Below are 15,204 nucleotides of genomic sequence, written 5' to 3' on the forward strand. Positions count from 1 at the left end.
TGCCTTACCCATGCTCTAGGCTCGGTTGTGAGAGAATGACCACATAGACCCCCACGAAGGGAGTTTTGTGGATTTCTGTCACTGATTCAGGCACTGTGTTAGACACTACGGCTGGAGAGGGAGGGAGGGAGAGACAGAGAGAATGGGAGAGAGAGACTGAACGATTCTTGCCCCTAAGGTGCTATATTAGTCTTATGCTGGGGGGTCAGCAACTACAGCTCTCAAGCCAAATCTAGCCCACCATCAGGTTTTTCAAATACAGATTTGTTAAAACACAGCCATGTTCATTCATTTACATGTTATCTATGGCTGATTTTATGCTACAACAAGAGGGTTGAGTAGTCTTGACAGACACTGTGGATCTCACAAGGCCTAAAATATTTACTACCTGGTCCTTTACAGAGAATGTTTGTCACTCCCTGATCTAGTGGGAGAGACCAGCATTCACACAAGTAAATAGAATTCAAGACAGTTTATGATATAAGCTAGGGCCCGTGCAGAAAGGGCTGTTTGAGCACAGGAGAGCAGGAAGGCTTCACAGGGACAGAACCCTGGAGCTGAGCTTTGAGGAATGGGTTGGATTCAGGCCAGCTGAGTTGTAAGAGGACATCTCAGGTGAGATGGTCTTTAACCTTGTCTGCTCATTGCAATCACTCGGGGAACTTCGAATAGGCATGCCTGGTTCTCCCCTCCCAGAGATTCTGACTCAGTTGTTCTGGGGCAGGGCCTGGGCATCAGGATTTTTTTTTTTTTTTTTAAGAGAAAGCAGGAGAGTGAGGGAAGGGGCAGAGGGAGAGGGAGAGAGAATCTTAAGCAGGTTTTGAGTTTAGATGAATGGGAGAATTTTGACAACCATTAGAAGGCAAAGGGGACACAACAAGAGGTGAAGGATATTGAGAGAGAGCGATTTTAGTTTTGAATATAAATAACCAGTTAGCGTCTAAGTGGGACTGGCTTTTATTATTAGGCATCTGCACAATTTGGAGTGACTTCTTTTCTATGTTCTCTTAAAATGTGCAACAAGGCAGAAACTTTTAAGACACCATGGGAGCTAGAGACCAGTACGGGGGTTGATGGCCCTTTGCTCCCTTCCCAACATTCAGGTAGGACCTAACAGGTTTTCACCCTTCGCTTGTGAGATGTTTTCCTTTTGTATTTGTCCAAACAGAACCACACCCTCCTGCTCTAAAGGGACAGCAAACAAGGTTTTGCCTGCAATCTCGATTCTGCTTCTGAGAGGGTAGGTACACTGGAGCTTTTAACAACCTCTTCTTAAATAAAATTGGAACAACAGCATCTAATCAGAAACTGAGGACCTTCTTTGGGGTGGGTAAATGGGTGATAGTTTTTAGTTCTTTGAAAAAAATCACTGAGCAATAAGCAGATACAATTTTTTTAATCAATCTTTAATATTTTATTTTTTATGTTTGGTTAGCCACCATATAGTACGACAGTTTTGTGGGTTTGTTTTTTGTTTTTTTTTTGGACAAAAGTTTCTCATGGGAATTTGGGAAGCATGACATGTCCCATTAGTTACTATCAGGTAAAATTAGTCTTTCTGGGCAAGGAATGACTTGAGTACAACAGACAACTGCCACTGTTAGTTTACCTCATTAATAGACCACAAGAAAGGAAAAATAAATAATCGACTGTGTGATGAGTTCTAAGATGACTCTAGACCTGAAAGGCCTAGATATACTCCCAGTCCCTGGGGAGCAGGGATAGGACTGGGGGATTTGGCCAATCTGTATGGACAGAGTTTGGTCCAAATGACTAAGGTGGTAAACAGGCCACATGAGGAAAGAGATTCCAAGGCTCTCAAGCCAGAAGGCTGGTGCGACACCACCAGATGGCGTAGCAAAAGTATCAAGCCCACTACGGATTTCTTCACAGTAAATGATGTCCTCTGTCAGTGGTCACAAATTGAATATGCATAGGATTCACTTGCGGATCTAATTAAATTAAATTAAATTTAATTAAAAGTTAAAATTAAAAGTTAAAATTCTAATGCAGAAGGTCTGAGGTCGGGCCCAAGAGCTTGCATTTCTTTAAAAGATTTTATTTATTTATTTATTTGAGAGAGAGAGAGAGAGAGAGAGAGAGAGAGCACTTGTGGGGTTGGGGCAGATGGAGAGAGAGAGAGACTGAGAATCTCAAGCAGACTCTGCACTGAGCACGGAGGCCAATGTGGAGCTCCATCTTAGAAGTCTGAGATCATGACCTGAGCCGAAGTCAAGAGTCCAATGCTTAACCCACTGAGCCACCCACGTGTACCAAGAGCCTGCATTTTTAACCAGGTGATGTTAACACTACCAGTCCACAGACCATACTTTATTTATTTTAAGATTTTATTTATTTATTTGATAGAGAAAGAGAGAGAGAGCACAAGCAGGTGGAGTGGCAGGCAGAGGGAGAGGGAGAAGCAGGTTCCCTGCTAAGCAGGATCCCCGCTGAGCAGGGAGCCCAACACGGGACTCCATCCCAGAACCCTGGGATCATGACCTGAGCCGAAGGCAGACGTTTAACTTAGCCACCCAGGCGCCCCCACAGACCATACTTTAAGTAGCAATATCCTGGAAAACTCCTCAAGAGTGGACCCACAAGGGGCACCTGGGTGGCTCAGTTGTTAAGCGTCTGCCTTTGGCTCAGGTCATGATCCCAGGGTCCTGGGATCGAGCCCTGCGTTGGGCTCCCTGCTCAGCGGGGAGCCTGCTTCTCCTTCTCCCACTCCTGCTTGTGTTCCCTCTCTCGCTGTGTTTCTCTCTGTCAAATAAATAAATAAAAATCTAAAAAAAAAAAAAAGTGGACCCACGAACATAGACTGTTCTAGCAAACAGCACACTGGGGAGTCAGAGCTAGTCCAGTCCCTCTGAGAGGCACCGAGGAGTGCTGGGCTGTCACAGAAGGTGGGAAGGGACACTGGGAAACCTACTGGGTAGATGTCATAGTTGACAAGTGACCTGGAGCAAAATGCTTGACTTCCCTGATCTCAGTTCTGGGAAGCAGGGGGGAATGTGCTCTTAAAAATTCATTTTTATAATATTGAACACAGTTCAGTCCATATTCAAGGGACAAGATGCCTGCCTTTGTGTCATTTTCTTGATGTTATCTGATATCTCGTAGTAGAAGCCAAAGTTTATCAATGTTGAGCCGAGTGACCAGGAAGGTTCTCTGCCTGATGTGTTAGCAGATGACCATGCATAGATTTACCTTCCCTCTAGCGGAAGGGCCTGATGAACCTCTCCTCACCCATGTCATCTCCAAGCTAATTGTTTTCATTTTTCTAAAGCCTGATGACCAAGTGGAAACCCAAATCATGACACTTTCTTTAACTTCCTCATTTGTGAGATGTGAGGTTATGTCTGAGCATTCTCTGGGGTATCTTCCAACTTCAATAATCCAAGACTTTAAAGGGAATATTAGATTCTCAATGATACAATCTACGCATCAATAAAGCTGCTTTTCTGACGAGGTAGGCAACATGCTTACACAGAGTTTAGACTAGTTTCTGATAAGAAAATTCACCTGGGCTTTCTCTCAGCAATTAACATGGACCAACCTTAAATGTCAATTGGATTTTTATACCCTGGGTGTCTCAAAGATTTTTGTCTGCTCATCTTCCCATCTAATCCAGGAAAACTAGAGATGCAGGGTCTACTTTAGGCACAATCATGAATCACCACTTTTAGCTATTTAAAACGTTGACACTTTCAGACAGTGTTTACGATTTAACCGGTGGGTGATACATCCAGAGAGCCTTCTCCCAAGATGACCCTGTGGTCGTGGTTATATACAGCCCTGCACTCTGGGGCCTCCTTGGCATGGTTGTCAGTGTGCCCCTCAAGGAATCTGTTCACTATATCTGATAGGCATGCTCTTCTCACCTGGCGTGCAAGGAACATCGACAGCCCCCATTTGCAACCAATTGTGTTATTTCTTTCGTGCTTTCCTGCTCTCTGATGACTAGGATTATCCCAGAAAACAGAGGTTCTCAAACTTTGGTATTTAAGCCCTAAAGAGAGCAATTTGGAATAGCTGTCAAATTATAAAAGTATATGGTCTTTATTTCTGCAATTCCACATTTAAGATGTTTTCCTACAGCAACACTTGCTCATGTGTGGGATTATATATTCATTGCAACACGGTTCATCATAGCAAAATACTGGAAACAACCTAAATGTTCATCAAAGGGCGATTGAATAAGTAAATGCTATGCAGATATAAGAAAGAATGAGGAAGAATTTTGTATAATGATATGGAAAGATCTCCAAGATATGGTATGTAGTCAAGCAAATAGCGGGCAAAACAATGCATATGATATGCTGCCATTTCTGTAAAATGGTGGTGGGCTGCAGGAAAACACACATTTGTATTTACTGGCAAGTGCATAAGAAGTGTCCAGTAGCATACACATAAAACAATGTAGCAACAATGGTCACTCATGGCGGGGAGTGATGATGGCTGCTGGGAACTGTGAGGTAGCCTTGTGACTTTTCCCTGAATACCTTTTTTATGCTTTCAATTTTGGATCATGAGAAAAGCTTACTTATTCAAAAGTTAAATATATACTGTAAAAGTTTAATGAAACAAAACCCTTGTGTTCTGAGGAATCACCTGGGGAGCCTGTTTTAAAATGCAGACTTTTGGGCCAAACCCCCAGATGTTCCCAGTCCGTTGAGAATTGGAGAATCTGCATTTTGCAACAAGCAGCCTGGGTGATTCTAATGTAGATGGTTCTGGAACGGAAGAAGAGCGCCGGAGCAGATGGCCACCGACTACATCCATGCAACAGCTTTTTATTTTTATTGAACATCGAATACATGCATCTGTCCATTTAATAAATTATGCTTTATTGTATTAAGAAATAAAACACATTTCTTATCTGCTATGACTTAAATATTCAGCTATACTGATTTGACTTAACGTTGCACAGATCATGTACAATGTGATAGAAGCACTGGAAACGTGTCTTGAAAAACAAGAATACAATCATTGAGCTCACTTCATAGACAGAATTTCACATGGTCACACAGTTAAGTTTGCACATTTAGAAGGATCTGAATCATTCACATTAATATTGTGAATTTCTTATAAATAATTCATTAGTCTAAGGAGTCTAGGCAAAGCCAAGCCATGACATTATTTATACTAAGTACCACACCTGGAACTTGTTCTGACTTATTCAACACAGAGCACATTTTTGATGCAATAAATATTTACAGTTAATAGTAACAAGTACAATTATAATTTACAAAATATGAGTCTAATATTTAAAACAAAACAGAAAATGACATAAAGAAGTTTGTGCCATGTATTTTTACAACTCAGACCTTTTCAACAAATTTTATTACCCAAAATTCTGCTGACTTGGATGCAAGAAAGGTCGTGTTTGAATCTGTTAACCCCAGATGACGGGGGGGGGGGGGGCGGGGAATTTTTTTTGTCAGTTTTGCTTTCTTAATGTTATACATTATCAATAACGATGTAGCAATAGCACTGGCTAAAACTGAAGCAAAATGATGAAAAAATATGGATTCAAAACAGCCCTAAATTATATAATGTACCTTGAACAACTGAAATCCCGAGGTATACCAAAATTTTCAAGCTCGTCTGGGAATTAATGAGGTGTTGAATGTGTGAAGTTTTACTGTCCATTAAAATGATCCTTTTAAAAGACCATAAAATTATGTGAGTCCTGCCATGTCATTATATGGCTCTGGGAATGAATTTTAAATTTGGAGAAAAAAAGCGAAATAATCTTACCCTCTAGAATGTGAGCTCAGGATGGGCAGAGAGACGATGGTATCTGTGTTTTTAACAGGGCACCTAGGGCTAGGCACTCAGATGCCTAAGTCCATACCTGAGCTCATAACTTAGTCCAGGAGAGATTTTTCTGTTAAAGGCTATTCATGTAGCCTGGGTCTCCAGGCTTCCAGAAAACCATCTGCTATCATATCTTACTGTGCGGCAGGGGAGGGTGGGAATGGAGAAGGGGTCCCACCCTTTACCAATATCTGTTCTCCAACGAATCCTAATTGAAAGAAGGATGCCTGGATTGACTATTCTCACTTGGGTCCTCTGTATATGGCTGTTTGCCAAGGTTTTTTTTTTTCTCCTTGGTTAGTCGCAGAACCAAGTGGGAAATTCTTCCCAGGGCTTCCAGTTGCGACTGAATTGTGTCTCTGAGGGCAAGTGAATGAAGGGACTTCCTTGCCCCCCTACTCTGTGCTACATTTCAGTCTCTGCCTGCAGCGAGTCCTTAACTTATGTGCTTAGAAACATCTTCCATGCCTTTTGTGTATATTCCTCAACCTCCTCGGTAGCTCATGCCTTTGAACAAAAGCTAGAGTAGGGACGGGACTATCAGTTACTGGGAAGTTAATTTCTCACATGGGCTGGATTTGGGAAGCCATGCTGAGCAGTGGAATGGACGGGGTCTTAAGAGAGATCCAGGTCCACATTAATACTCTGCCATTCTGCTGTGCCGTGTGACCTTGGGATGGTGAAGTGATCTCCCTGAGCCTCAGCTTCATCATCTGAATACTTTTCAAGGTACTCGTGAGGAAGAATAGAAATGTGCTCAGCACTACATTTGGCACATCATTGGTGCTTGGTGACGTCGAGCCCCTCCCTTTCCGGCGCTTCTAGAGCCACAGAACTCCATTGCGGTTTCACACAAATACAGTGTGCTCTGTGGCTTGTGTTTTTGCTCCCAAGGATCCTGCCCTTCTTCTCTTAGATTTCCACTTCAGTGTGACATGGAATCCTGTTCCAGCTAATAGGCCTCTCTGGGGAACCCAACAATGACTTGGTTCCCTGCCATAGGCCAAGTTAAACAGACTCAACTTTGCAGGCACAGGCTATCCTGTAAACTGGGAAAGTGATGATCAGCACTGTTCTTCAATGTCACAGAGTGGCCGTGACTATAAATGAGATCAGATTATGGTGGACCATATGAAATCACCCTTTTGGAGGTCAAATATGGTTCAACATCTGTAGTTGCATGCTTCAGCCTCATAGTTCCGTGGGTCTTTTAATAGATGGTCACTAGTAAATGTCATTTACAAATTTCCATAGTAAAGACTGTTAAGCAGCTCTTTGGCCAGCAGGGAAGGCTTGGATTAGATGAGGCAATGAGTGTAAAAGTGCTTTATAGACCATGAACACTAGGTAAATGCAAAGTATTTTTTGAATTAATCGTGGACATGTAATATTTTAACCCAGGGGCTCTTAAACTTTTAAAAAATTAGGTAAATTCCACTGAGTGCATTTCTAATGTGGTTTCACAAAAGAAAAGTCTGTTCCCAGTGTGCGATTTATTGACTGCACTGTATATATTCAGCTGGAGTTCATGCTTGACCCGTACCTAAGAAAAGGGTGTCTTTGAAGGAAAAAGTTATGATAAGAGGTGGTTTGATATTAAAGTTATTGTGTTTGTGTTGGGGGTGGGGGGCTGGAGGGGACTGTCAAGGTGGGGGCCAAGAGGAATGACTGTCACATACAGAATAAACTAGAGCTTGTTAGGGCTTTGTTTCTTTGAATAGCTGACACAAAACCTGGCCCCAGGAGAGTGAATAATTTCTTTGTTTTCAGTTGTTAATCCATTTTATGAAAATTCAGCCGAACATTAGACAAATGTGCAAAATGTGCTCTAGTCCTCCCAGCAACCCAGGGTTAGTTCGGAGCCACCCTCTAACAACAGCTCCCCTGGGACCTGGATGTGAAGGGCAGAAATGGCAAGAAAGTTTGCCACCCCCCCACCCCCACCTCACCATCACAGAAGTGACTACTATTCGTTCAGCTCTCATATGGTCAGGGTCCCAGGGCGATCATATCTGTCTGGCTTTTGGGAAAGTGACTTAGCCACCTTTTAGTCCACAGATTGAGGATGTCATTCAACTTGTAGCCCCCAAACCAAAGCTACTCTCTATTCCTAGAAGACATTTGGCACATGAATAGACTCTGAAACCACTAACCACCTCTACTTTTGGCATAAACCAAGACTTTATAACTTCGGTGTGCCCGTGTCCTATGGACAAGTTCATTTATTTCTGTCCAGTGTGCATTTTCATAACAAGCTGAGTTTGGTTCATCTGAAGCAGCCTCTAAACTGTTTCTCTACTTAAGGGTTCGCCATCCTTCAAGATGAACGCAAAACCAAATTGTTTGTGTGGCAAAGCGGGAAATCCAGGGCTCATTAATGGGGCAGAAGGCCAGGTTCAGTGGGGGGGGGGAGTGAAGGCAGCCAGAAGAACAGGGTTTGGCCATCCACATTTATGGGGAATCATCAGATCACCAACAGGGAGGGGCCTCATCTGCGCCAGGCAGGGAGGACCACCTTGCTGGGGAATATGGCTCCTCACAGCAGCTGTGCCTTCCCTGCCAGCAGCAGCCGTTGGTGGGAAGACTGCCTTGCTTTATTGCTTCATCTATCACTGTTGAGCTGCCTGCCTCAGGGAGGCTCAATTTAAGATAGATTGAAAGGTAGTGTCTGTCAATTGAATAAACACAGATGGTTTTCCACGGCAAAAATTGATTTTTTTCCCTCACCAAAGACATAAGCGCTAAACCTGATTATCTTTGGAAGCCAGGTGTGAAATGTCTTAGCTCCAGCCCCTGCCACACCCTGCCCTAACAGGGAGGTGATATCACGTGGGGGCTGGGGTGTCTTTCACCGTAATTCTAGGTTCTCGAGGTGGAATAAGAAGTTCACTTCCCTAGAGAAGGGCCCGGCAAAGTCCATCCCAATAAGAAGGTTTGGGTCCATCCATCAGCTGATTCACAGAACAGTTTTACCAGTCCTGGGTCACTGGCTGGCAGAGGCCTTCTCCAACCGTTTCATTTAGGAGTCCCAAAGAGGTGCTAAGATGGGTCTCATGACACACAGCTAGACTAGACTTCAATCTCCTCACTGTTTGTCCAGAAGCTAGGGAGGAGACCGACACGATCTATGCCACGATGTTACCTGAAGGAGACATTAAGATGAGTCCTACTCCCAAAGTGTCTTTGAAAGCAGGTAGGTCAGAGATCTGCAAGTCACACTATGTACCCAGAATGCCAGACACTGCAGCCCCTACCTAGGTACAAAGTCAGTGCATACTCAAGAGTTTTGAAGAAATCTAAGGGTAAAGTCATGGGGCACTAGGTCATGATGACAGGTGCATGGAGGTTGGAGGTGAGCAGGAAAAGTACCCTTTGTATAATGAGGAGATCGAGCAATATGTTTTCTTATGTGTCTTTCAGCTTTAATTCCAAAACATAACAAGCTACTGAGACACGACTCATACAAATTATTCCAGTGTCTGTCTCCTTCCATTCCACTAGTGTGAACAGGACTGTAGAAGGTGGGTTGAAGGGTCTCCCAGGAGGAGTTGTTGCAAACGTAGAAGTGGGGCAGCTGTGAGCAGGTGGGCTGTGTAAATGCTTTAGAGACAGAACTAGAAACAATGACAAGACTCAAAGGGTTTTTGCAATAGAGGGACCTTAGTACTGTCCTCTCCTTCTAGAGATGAAAAAATGAGTTGAGAGAAGGGAAATTGACAGCTAAACTCACAGGTAGACAGAGTTGGGATATCCAGCTACAGATCTCGGTCCTTTCAGCTACACTGCCTGTCTTGCTTCTCAAACTGTCCCGTGTCATTATGGAGTGACTACCAGGAAAGCAGGTGGGTACAGTATAGAAGTGCATGCGGCAGACGGGAGTGAAGAAGTCTCGCTCCAGCTAAAACGGCTGTAAACACAGGTCTTTACAATTGTCTCTGTGCTGACGTCTAAAGCTCTGCAGACAGCGAGTGCGTCCTTTTATCAAGAGATGAAAATGTTTTCATACAGGCCCTGTGGAAAAGAGAGCTGACAGTTCCTTCTCACTTGGCCAGAGAAAACCAGAACTAAAATCGTCTTTGGATGTGAGGGCTACACCTTAGGGCACATTTGCAGAATCTGGGTTTATCTGAAAGTGGGTTAACGTGTTTGCAGTCTTGCAGAATCGGCCTAACGTGGAATCAAGAAAAACTTGGTTCAGGGTTTCCAAAGTAAGATCGTCAAATCTCTTTACTCAGAAAAATAACCAGATTTCAGTCCTGTATTTTTCTATACATGGCTGTTGGATAAATACTCTTCTTAACTAGAAACTTAATGTATCTGTAGCTCTTTTACAATCCGTTCTGAAAGCTAAGCCCCCTGTAAATGACTTAGACATATTCAAACAGAAATATATATTACTGAAATTTTATTCATTTCCTCCCACAGACTTTAGGTAAGCATATGTTAAATGTGTTAAATGTAAACATGTTTCTGTTTCCACTCAGATGTGATCCCCCCCTTTTTTTTTCCATAAGAAATTACTGCTTCAATGTAGCAGACAAGGACAGCCAAATCTAAGTAGATACATTTGGCTGAAAATCTGTATACCAAAAATAAATACTATACTTTATGTACTTATAAATAATGAACTGAGAGTATGATCAATTTTTTCCCACAAGGATTTCTCTTCTATGGTAGAACTAACTATGCCATGGATGATTGAAATGGGGAAACAGCAAAAAGGATCTCCATTGAGTTAGAATTCAGAGACTGAGGTATCAATCCACAGCCTCACATGGATCTTTGTATATGTGTCTATGTGTTTGGTTGTATTTTTGCCTTAAAATGATGTGTTGAGTGTTTCTCCTATGTCCCCAGTAACATCTTTTAAGAACAATCAACACTCAGGGATTTGTTTTAAACTGGCGTCCAGTGTTATCAGTTTGGGAATGGTCCCTCATACATGGGACTTTTTCATAGAGTTGGCTTTCATATTAGGAGTGTAAAAAACAGTTCCTTGGTTTGTGATTATAAGTATTCCTGAAAAATTATTCAAATCATATTTTTAAAGCGCTAGTTTCTGCTTCAAGAAATGACAAGGTGAAGTCTTTCACAAAGTGGACGTTTAATGTATAATTTTTCTGCTATATAAATCTGGTGGCTCATATAGTTTCTGTGACTTAATTGGCCATACCTGTATATCAGGGCTTGATGCTTAAAAGAATAATTTCTTATTCCCTTTTCTAAAAAGGGGAGAGTTGGCTCTACATCAGAAGAAGCATTCAGAAGTTGAAATGGAAAATGTAAGCCTTGATGCGCCTTTCAAACATCACAGCAATCCATTTGGGCTTCTCTGCAACCTGCCTACAAACTCATAGCCTTCCAAAGGGTCTTTGGAGGGTATAGAGACAACAACAGATGTGAGGGTTCTTTAGCCATAAAGCAAAACCGGGGACCCCTGGGGCGACAGGGTCAAGGATCAGCCTAGACGTACCCTTCATGACAGATGTTTCCATTGATGAGGCTAAAGGTGGCCGCAGAGGGGTTGGTGCTCTTGAAGGAGGTCATGCAGGTGGTACTTCTGCCGGTGCTATGAGAGCGGGTCATCAGGCCAGGCCGACAACAGAGGAGCTGGGTGTTGAATTGTTTCCTGAAACTCTTGCTCAGCAGGTAGAGGGCGAAAGGGTTCACGCAGGAGTTGGTGAAGGCCAGGAGGCGGGCGCAGATGCTGGTGATGAAGTGGAGCATGGAGGTGTCCACCTCAGAGTAGTGGTAGGAGCGGTACAGGTAGATGATGTGGTTGGGGAGCCAGCAGAAGGCAAAGAGGCCCACGAACACCAGCACTGTCTTGGCAAGGCGCTTCCGGGATTCAATCTAACGAGAGAGTCACACACGCGGAGACAGAGGGACCAAGGGACGGTGTGGGATGAATGCAGAGAGACAAAGATTCAGACAGAGAAAAAAAAAACAAGGAAAAAGAATTGGGGAAATAGATGAGCTCACAAAGCCACAGAAAAAGAGTTCAACGGGAGAAAAAAGACAAGAGAAAATCCGATAAAACGAGAGGAAAGCAACAGAAACAGATGGAAAAAAGGGGGGACGGTCAGAAACACAGAAATGGAAAAGCCAAGAAGCAGAAATCCATGAAGTAGAATATAGTTAGAACATGCCACTGAGAACAGATCTTTAAACAAAGTTGATTACATGCTTGAATGGCTTGCACAATGAAATTTTAGTAAGTGACCTCTTTTTCCTCAGGAGAACACTGGTGCGGTTTATCAGCCCTATGACTTCACATCTTTCTTGGCTCCACAGTTAATCATTTCTTATTTCCTCTGATGCTCAAAAAAAGCAGCCAGCTTTGTTCTTTCTCATTGGCCAAGCCAAAATAACTTCCTATTATTATTATTTTTTAATCTCAAGTTATTTCTGGGCTATACTCTACAGGAAGGTCCTTAGACAAAGTGGGCTGAGCGTCTCCTTTTGCTCCCAACACCCTCTGCTACTTCTGCAAAGGGGAACCATCTTTCTTATTAAAGAATCTGAGGTACAACGGATGTTCGCTATTGAGAGGTCTTTCAAATATGGAGACCGTTTCACTGAGAACTGCTATGCTCTCCTCGTAATTGAGGCAAAAAAAAAAAAAAAAGGAACTTTAAAGGGTGAAGCCGCCAACTGAGTCAGCTGTACATTTAAACGGATGGGGAGTCTTTCTGCTTTTTCCATCATAAATCCCACATGATCTACATTTGGACTAGAAAGCAAGCACCGACAAAGAGGAGAAAGCTGGAGCCCCTGGTTTCTGCTATTCATACCTGAAGTTTGAAATTATGCAGCGTTATGGGGGATGGCGGAGGGAGTCTAACACATACGGAGGGCATTCTGCATTCTGGGCATTCTAGGTCACACATGTGCTCTGTCTTTTAATCGTCACACGGCCTTATAATAGTGGGGTTATCACCCTATATCATGGGTAACAGAACTGAGGCTCAGAGAGAGTGAGTTAGTCATTAAGTTTAGATTTGAACCCAAATCAGTGTGAGCCTGTCTTAATCAAACTACTTCTGTTTCTTCAACCAGCCTTATTTTCCTGCTCCCTCTGCTTTGTGCCCATGTGGTAACTCTTTTCCTATCCAAACAGTGTGACTGGAGTTTAAAGACGTCACATCCCTATGAGTCTCAATATTTTATTTTGTCAACAATACTTTTTCAGATAGTTCTCAAAAAGAAACCCATCCTTCAAATCTTCCAGATTCTCAACACCTCCCTAGCTTAGGTCTTTAGTAAGAGAACAAGATTATAAAGAACACCTGAATTCCTGGGCTTCTGTGGTTAGGAGTTTCCATTTACCATCACCCACCTCCTCTAATTGCAGAATCAGGTGACGTGACCACCTAAATAATGTACTTGCCAGTGGCGTGCAAAAGAGAGCCAAGCCCTAAAGAGGAAATGAATCAATCCTAAGCACCCACCTGCTTCTTGACATGTATATTCCCTTCCACAGGCAGATTGTAAGCACTCTGGATCAGATTTCTAGCAATGAAGTAGTAGTAGACAGAGATAATCGACAGTGGGATGATGTAGAAGACCAGGAAGGAAGCCATGGAGTGAATTTTGGGGTGCAGCTCATTAGAGTGTGGGTATGGGGCACAGCTAATGAAGGTCTGGTTGGTGCTTTCCTCATGGAAGGGATGTAGATCAGAAAACACAGCCTCCGGGATGGCCAAAAGCATGGAGATAATCCAGATCAATGCAGCTTTGAGGCAGATCTTCATCAGAGCGTGGGAGGCCTGGATATCCATTGGCCGGACGATGGCTTTGTACCTGGGGCAGGAAAGAGCCAATGTTGTGTGTAAACTGCCTAATATTATTATGGATGCCAGGGCTGGGACTAGGGTGAGGCAAGCCAGGCAGCTGGGTGCAGTATTTAAGGAGGTGCTCACTCTCAGGTTCATGCAGGTGCAGACTCTGTACTCACACCACCATGACAATGAGGGCCTCCCTAAATGTTATACCTGAGTGCCTTGCTCTCCTTATCCTAGTCCTGGCTCTGGAGGATGTGTTCCCATTTCTTCACCCACAATTTCTCCTGAGTTTAAGAATACTTTGCAGAAAAGCTGAAGCTCCATTCATTTTTCTTCTTAAATCATAGAAATTAGTAACAGGCATGTTTAAAGAAGGACACGGCAGGGGGGGCACCTGGGTGGCTCAGTGGGTTAAGCGTTTGACCCTTGGTTTCGACTCAGCTCATGATCTCAGGGTCTTGGGATCGAGCCCCGAGTCAGTTTCCACACTCAGCGCGGGCAGTGTCTGCTTGAGATTCTCTCTCCCTCTCCCTCTGCCCCTTCCCCCACTTGCACTCTTTCTCTCTCTCACTCTCTAAAATAAATAAATCTTCTAAAAAAACTAAAGAAGGACACAGGGACAAGAAGGTTAGGTTCGTTTATTTGTTTGTTTTGGCAAAGCCTTCGTTTTGAGTATTCAGATGCCTTTTAGGGAGCCTGAAGTCTGAGTATTTACGTTTGCCTCTTTGCTTTTCCAAAGGGTGCAGGACAAATAGCCCACTGAAAAAGTTATACCAGGAGCATCCCCATAATTGTCAAATTAATCTTCCCCTGCCCTCCTTCTCTCTTTCAGTCTCATCTCTTGCAGTATTCAGGTCCCTCCTGGGTTCTGTGCTATATGGGCCCCTGTCTTGGATGCTCTGGGAAGCAGACAGTGAGATGAAACCAGGAGGACAAAGAGTTTATTGGGGAGTAATACTTGTGAAAGGCAAAGGGAAGGATGCAAGATTGGATGGAAGGGAGCTGTCAGACCCTGAGGCAGACCTGACAAGGTCTACACTAGTGAAAGTGACCAGCCATCCTAATTTGTCTGGAAATTGCCCAATTTTAGCACTGAAAGTCCTACATCCTGGGAAATCTCTCAGTCCCAGCAAACCAGGACAGCTGGTCACCCTATGCCAGCCTAATGGGGAGCTTGGTAACAGAGATTGCCCAGCGGAGGAGTCCTGTCTTGGATGGAAATGGCCAGGCCCTTGTATCACCACTTTGCTAGTCATGGGCTGGGGCCACCCAAAAAGAGTGTGACCTTAGTTACTATCTGGTTTAGTCACTGGGCAGGAACTGAGGAACTGTCCAAGAAGAGCATTGACCATAGCTTGAAAGCGGAAGTGAACTCTGAAGGAACCAACAACTGGAGGCTGTCAGCTCACCACAGTTCCTGCAGCTGGATAGTGAATCTTTTCTTCAAGGGAGGTCTGAGCAGAGCATCTCAACGTCTGCCACAACTCCCCGTACAACACCTAGCACAGTGGGGTGCACACCAGTTTTGTGTGCACTTCTCTGAGAACCCACTAGAGGATGAGCCTCTGGTGGGCAAAGAGTGTCTTCCATCTTGGCA

At 43.6% G+C, this 15,204-nt stretch overlaps 1 protein-coding gene across 2 annotated transcripts in view; it reads right to left on the minus strand.

The window, feature by feature from the left end:
- Window positions 1-8,570: 8,570 nt before the first annotated feature.
- The window catches only part of GRPR (gastrin releasing peptide receptor), a 32,656-nt gene continuing 26,022 nt past the window's right edge, over window positions 8,571-15,204 (minus strand). The window contains exons 2-4 of one of the 2 annotated variants that reach the window (XR_003522697.1): window positions 13,275-13,626; window positions 10,997-11,676; window positions 8,571-8,965 (exon numbers count right to left, since the gene is read on the minus strand). Coding sequence is in view for 1 of the 2 variants with exons in the window: in XM_027608920.1 (XP_027464721.1) it covers window positions 11,287-11,676; window positions 13,275-13,626 (742 nt within the window). In the remaining variant the exon portion in view is untranslated. Of the gene's footprint in view, window positions 8,966-9,855; window positions 11,677-13,274; window positions 13,627-15,204 lie in introns of those variants that run through there. The other variant, XM_027608920.1, reaches the window with a different exon arrangement.

This window comes from Zalophus californianus, chromosome X (assembly GCF_009762305.2).
Source record: "Zalophus californianus isolate mZalCal1 chromosome X, mZalCal1.pri.v2, whole genome shotgun sequence".
Taxonomy (NCBI): Eukaryota; Metazoa; Chordata; class Mammalia; order Carnivora; family Otariidae; genus Zalophus; species Zalophus californianus.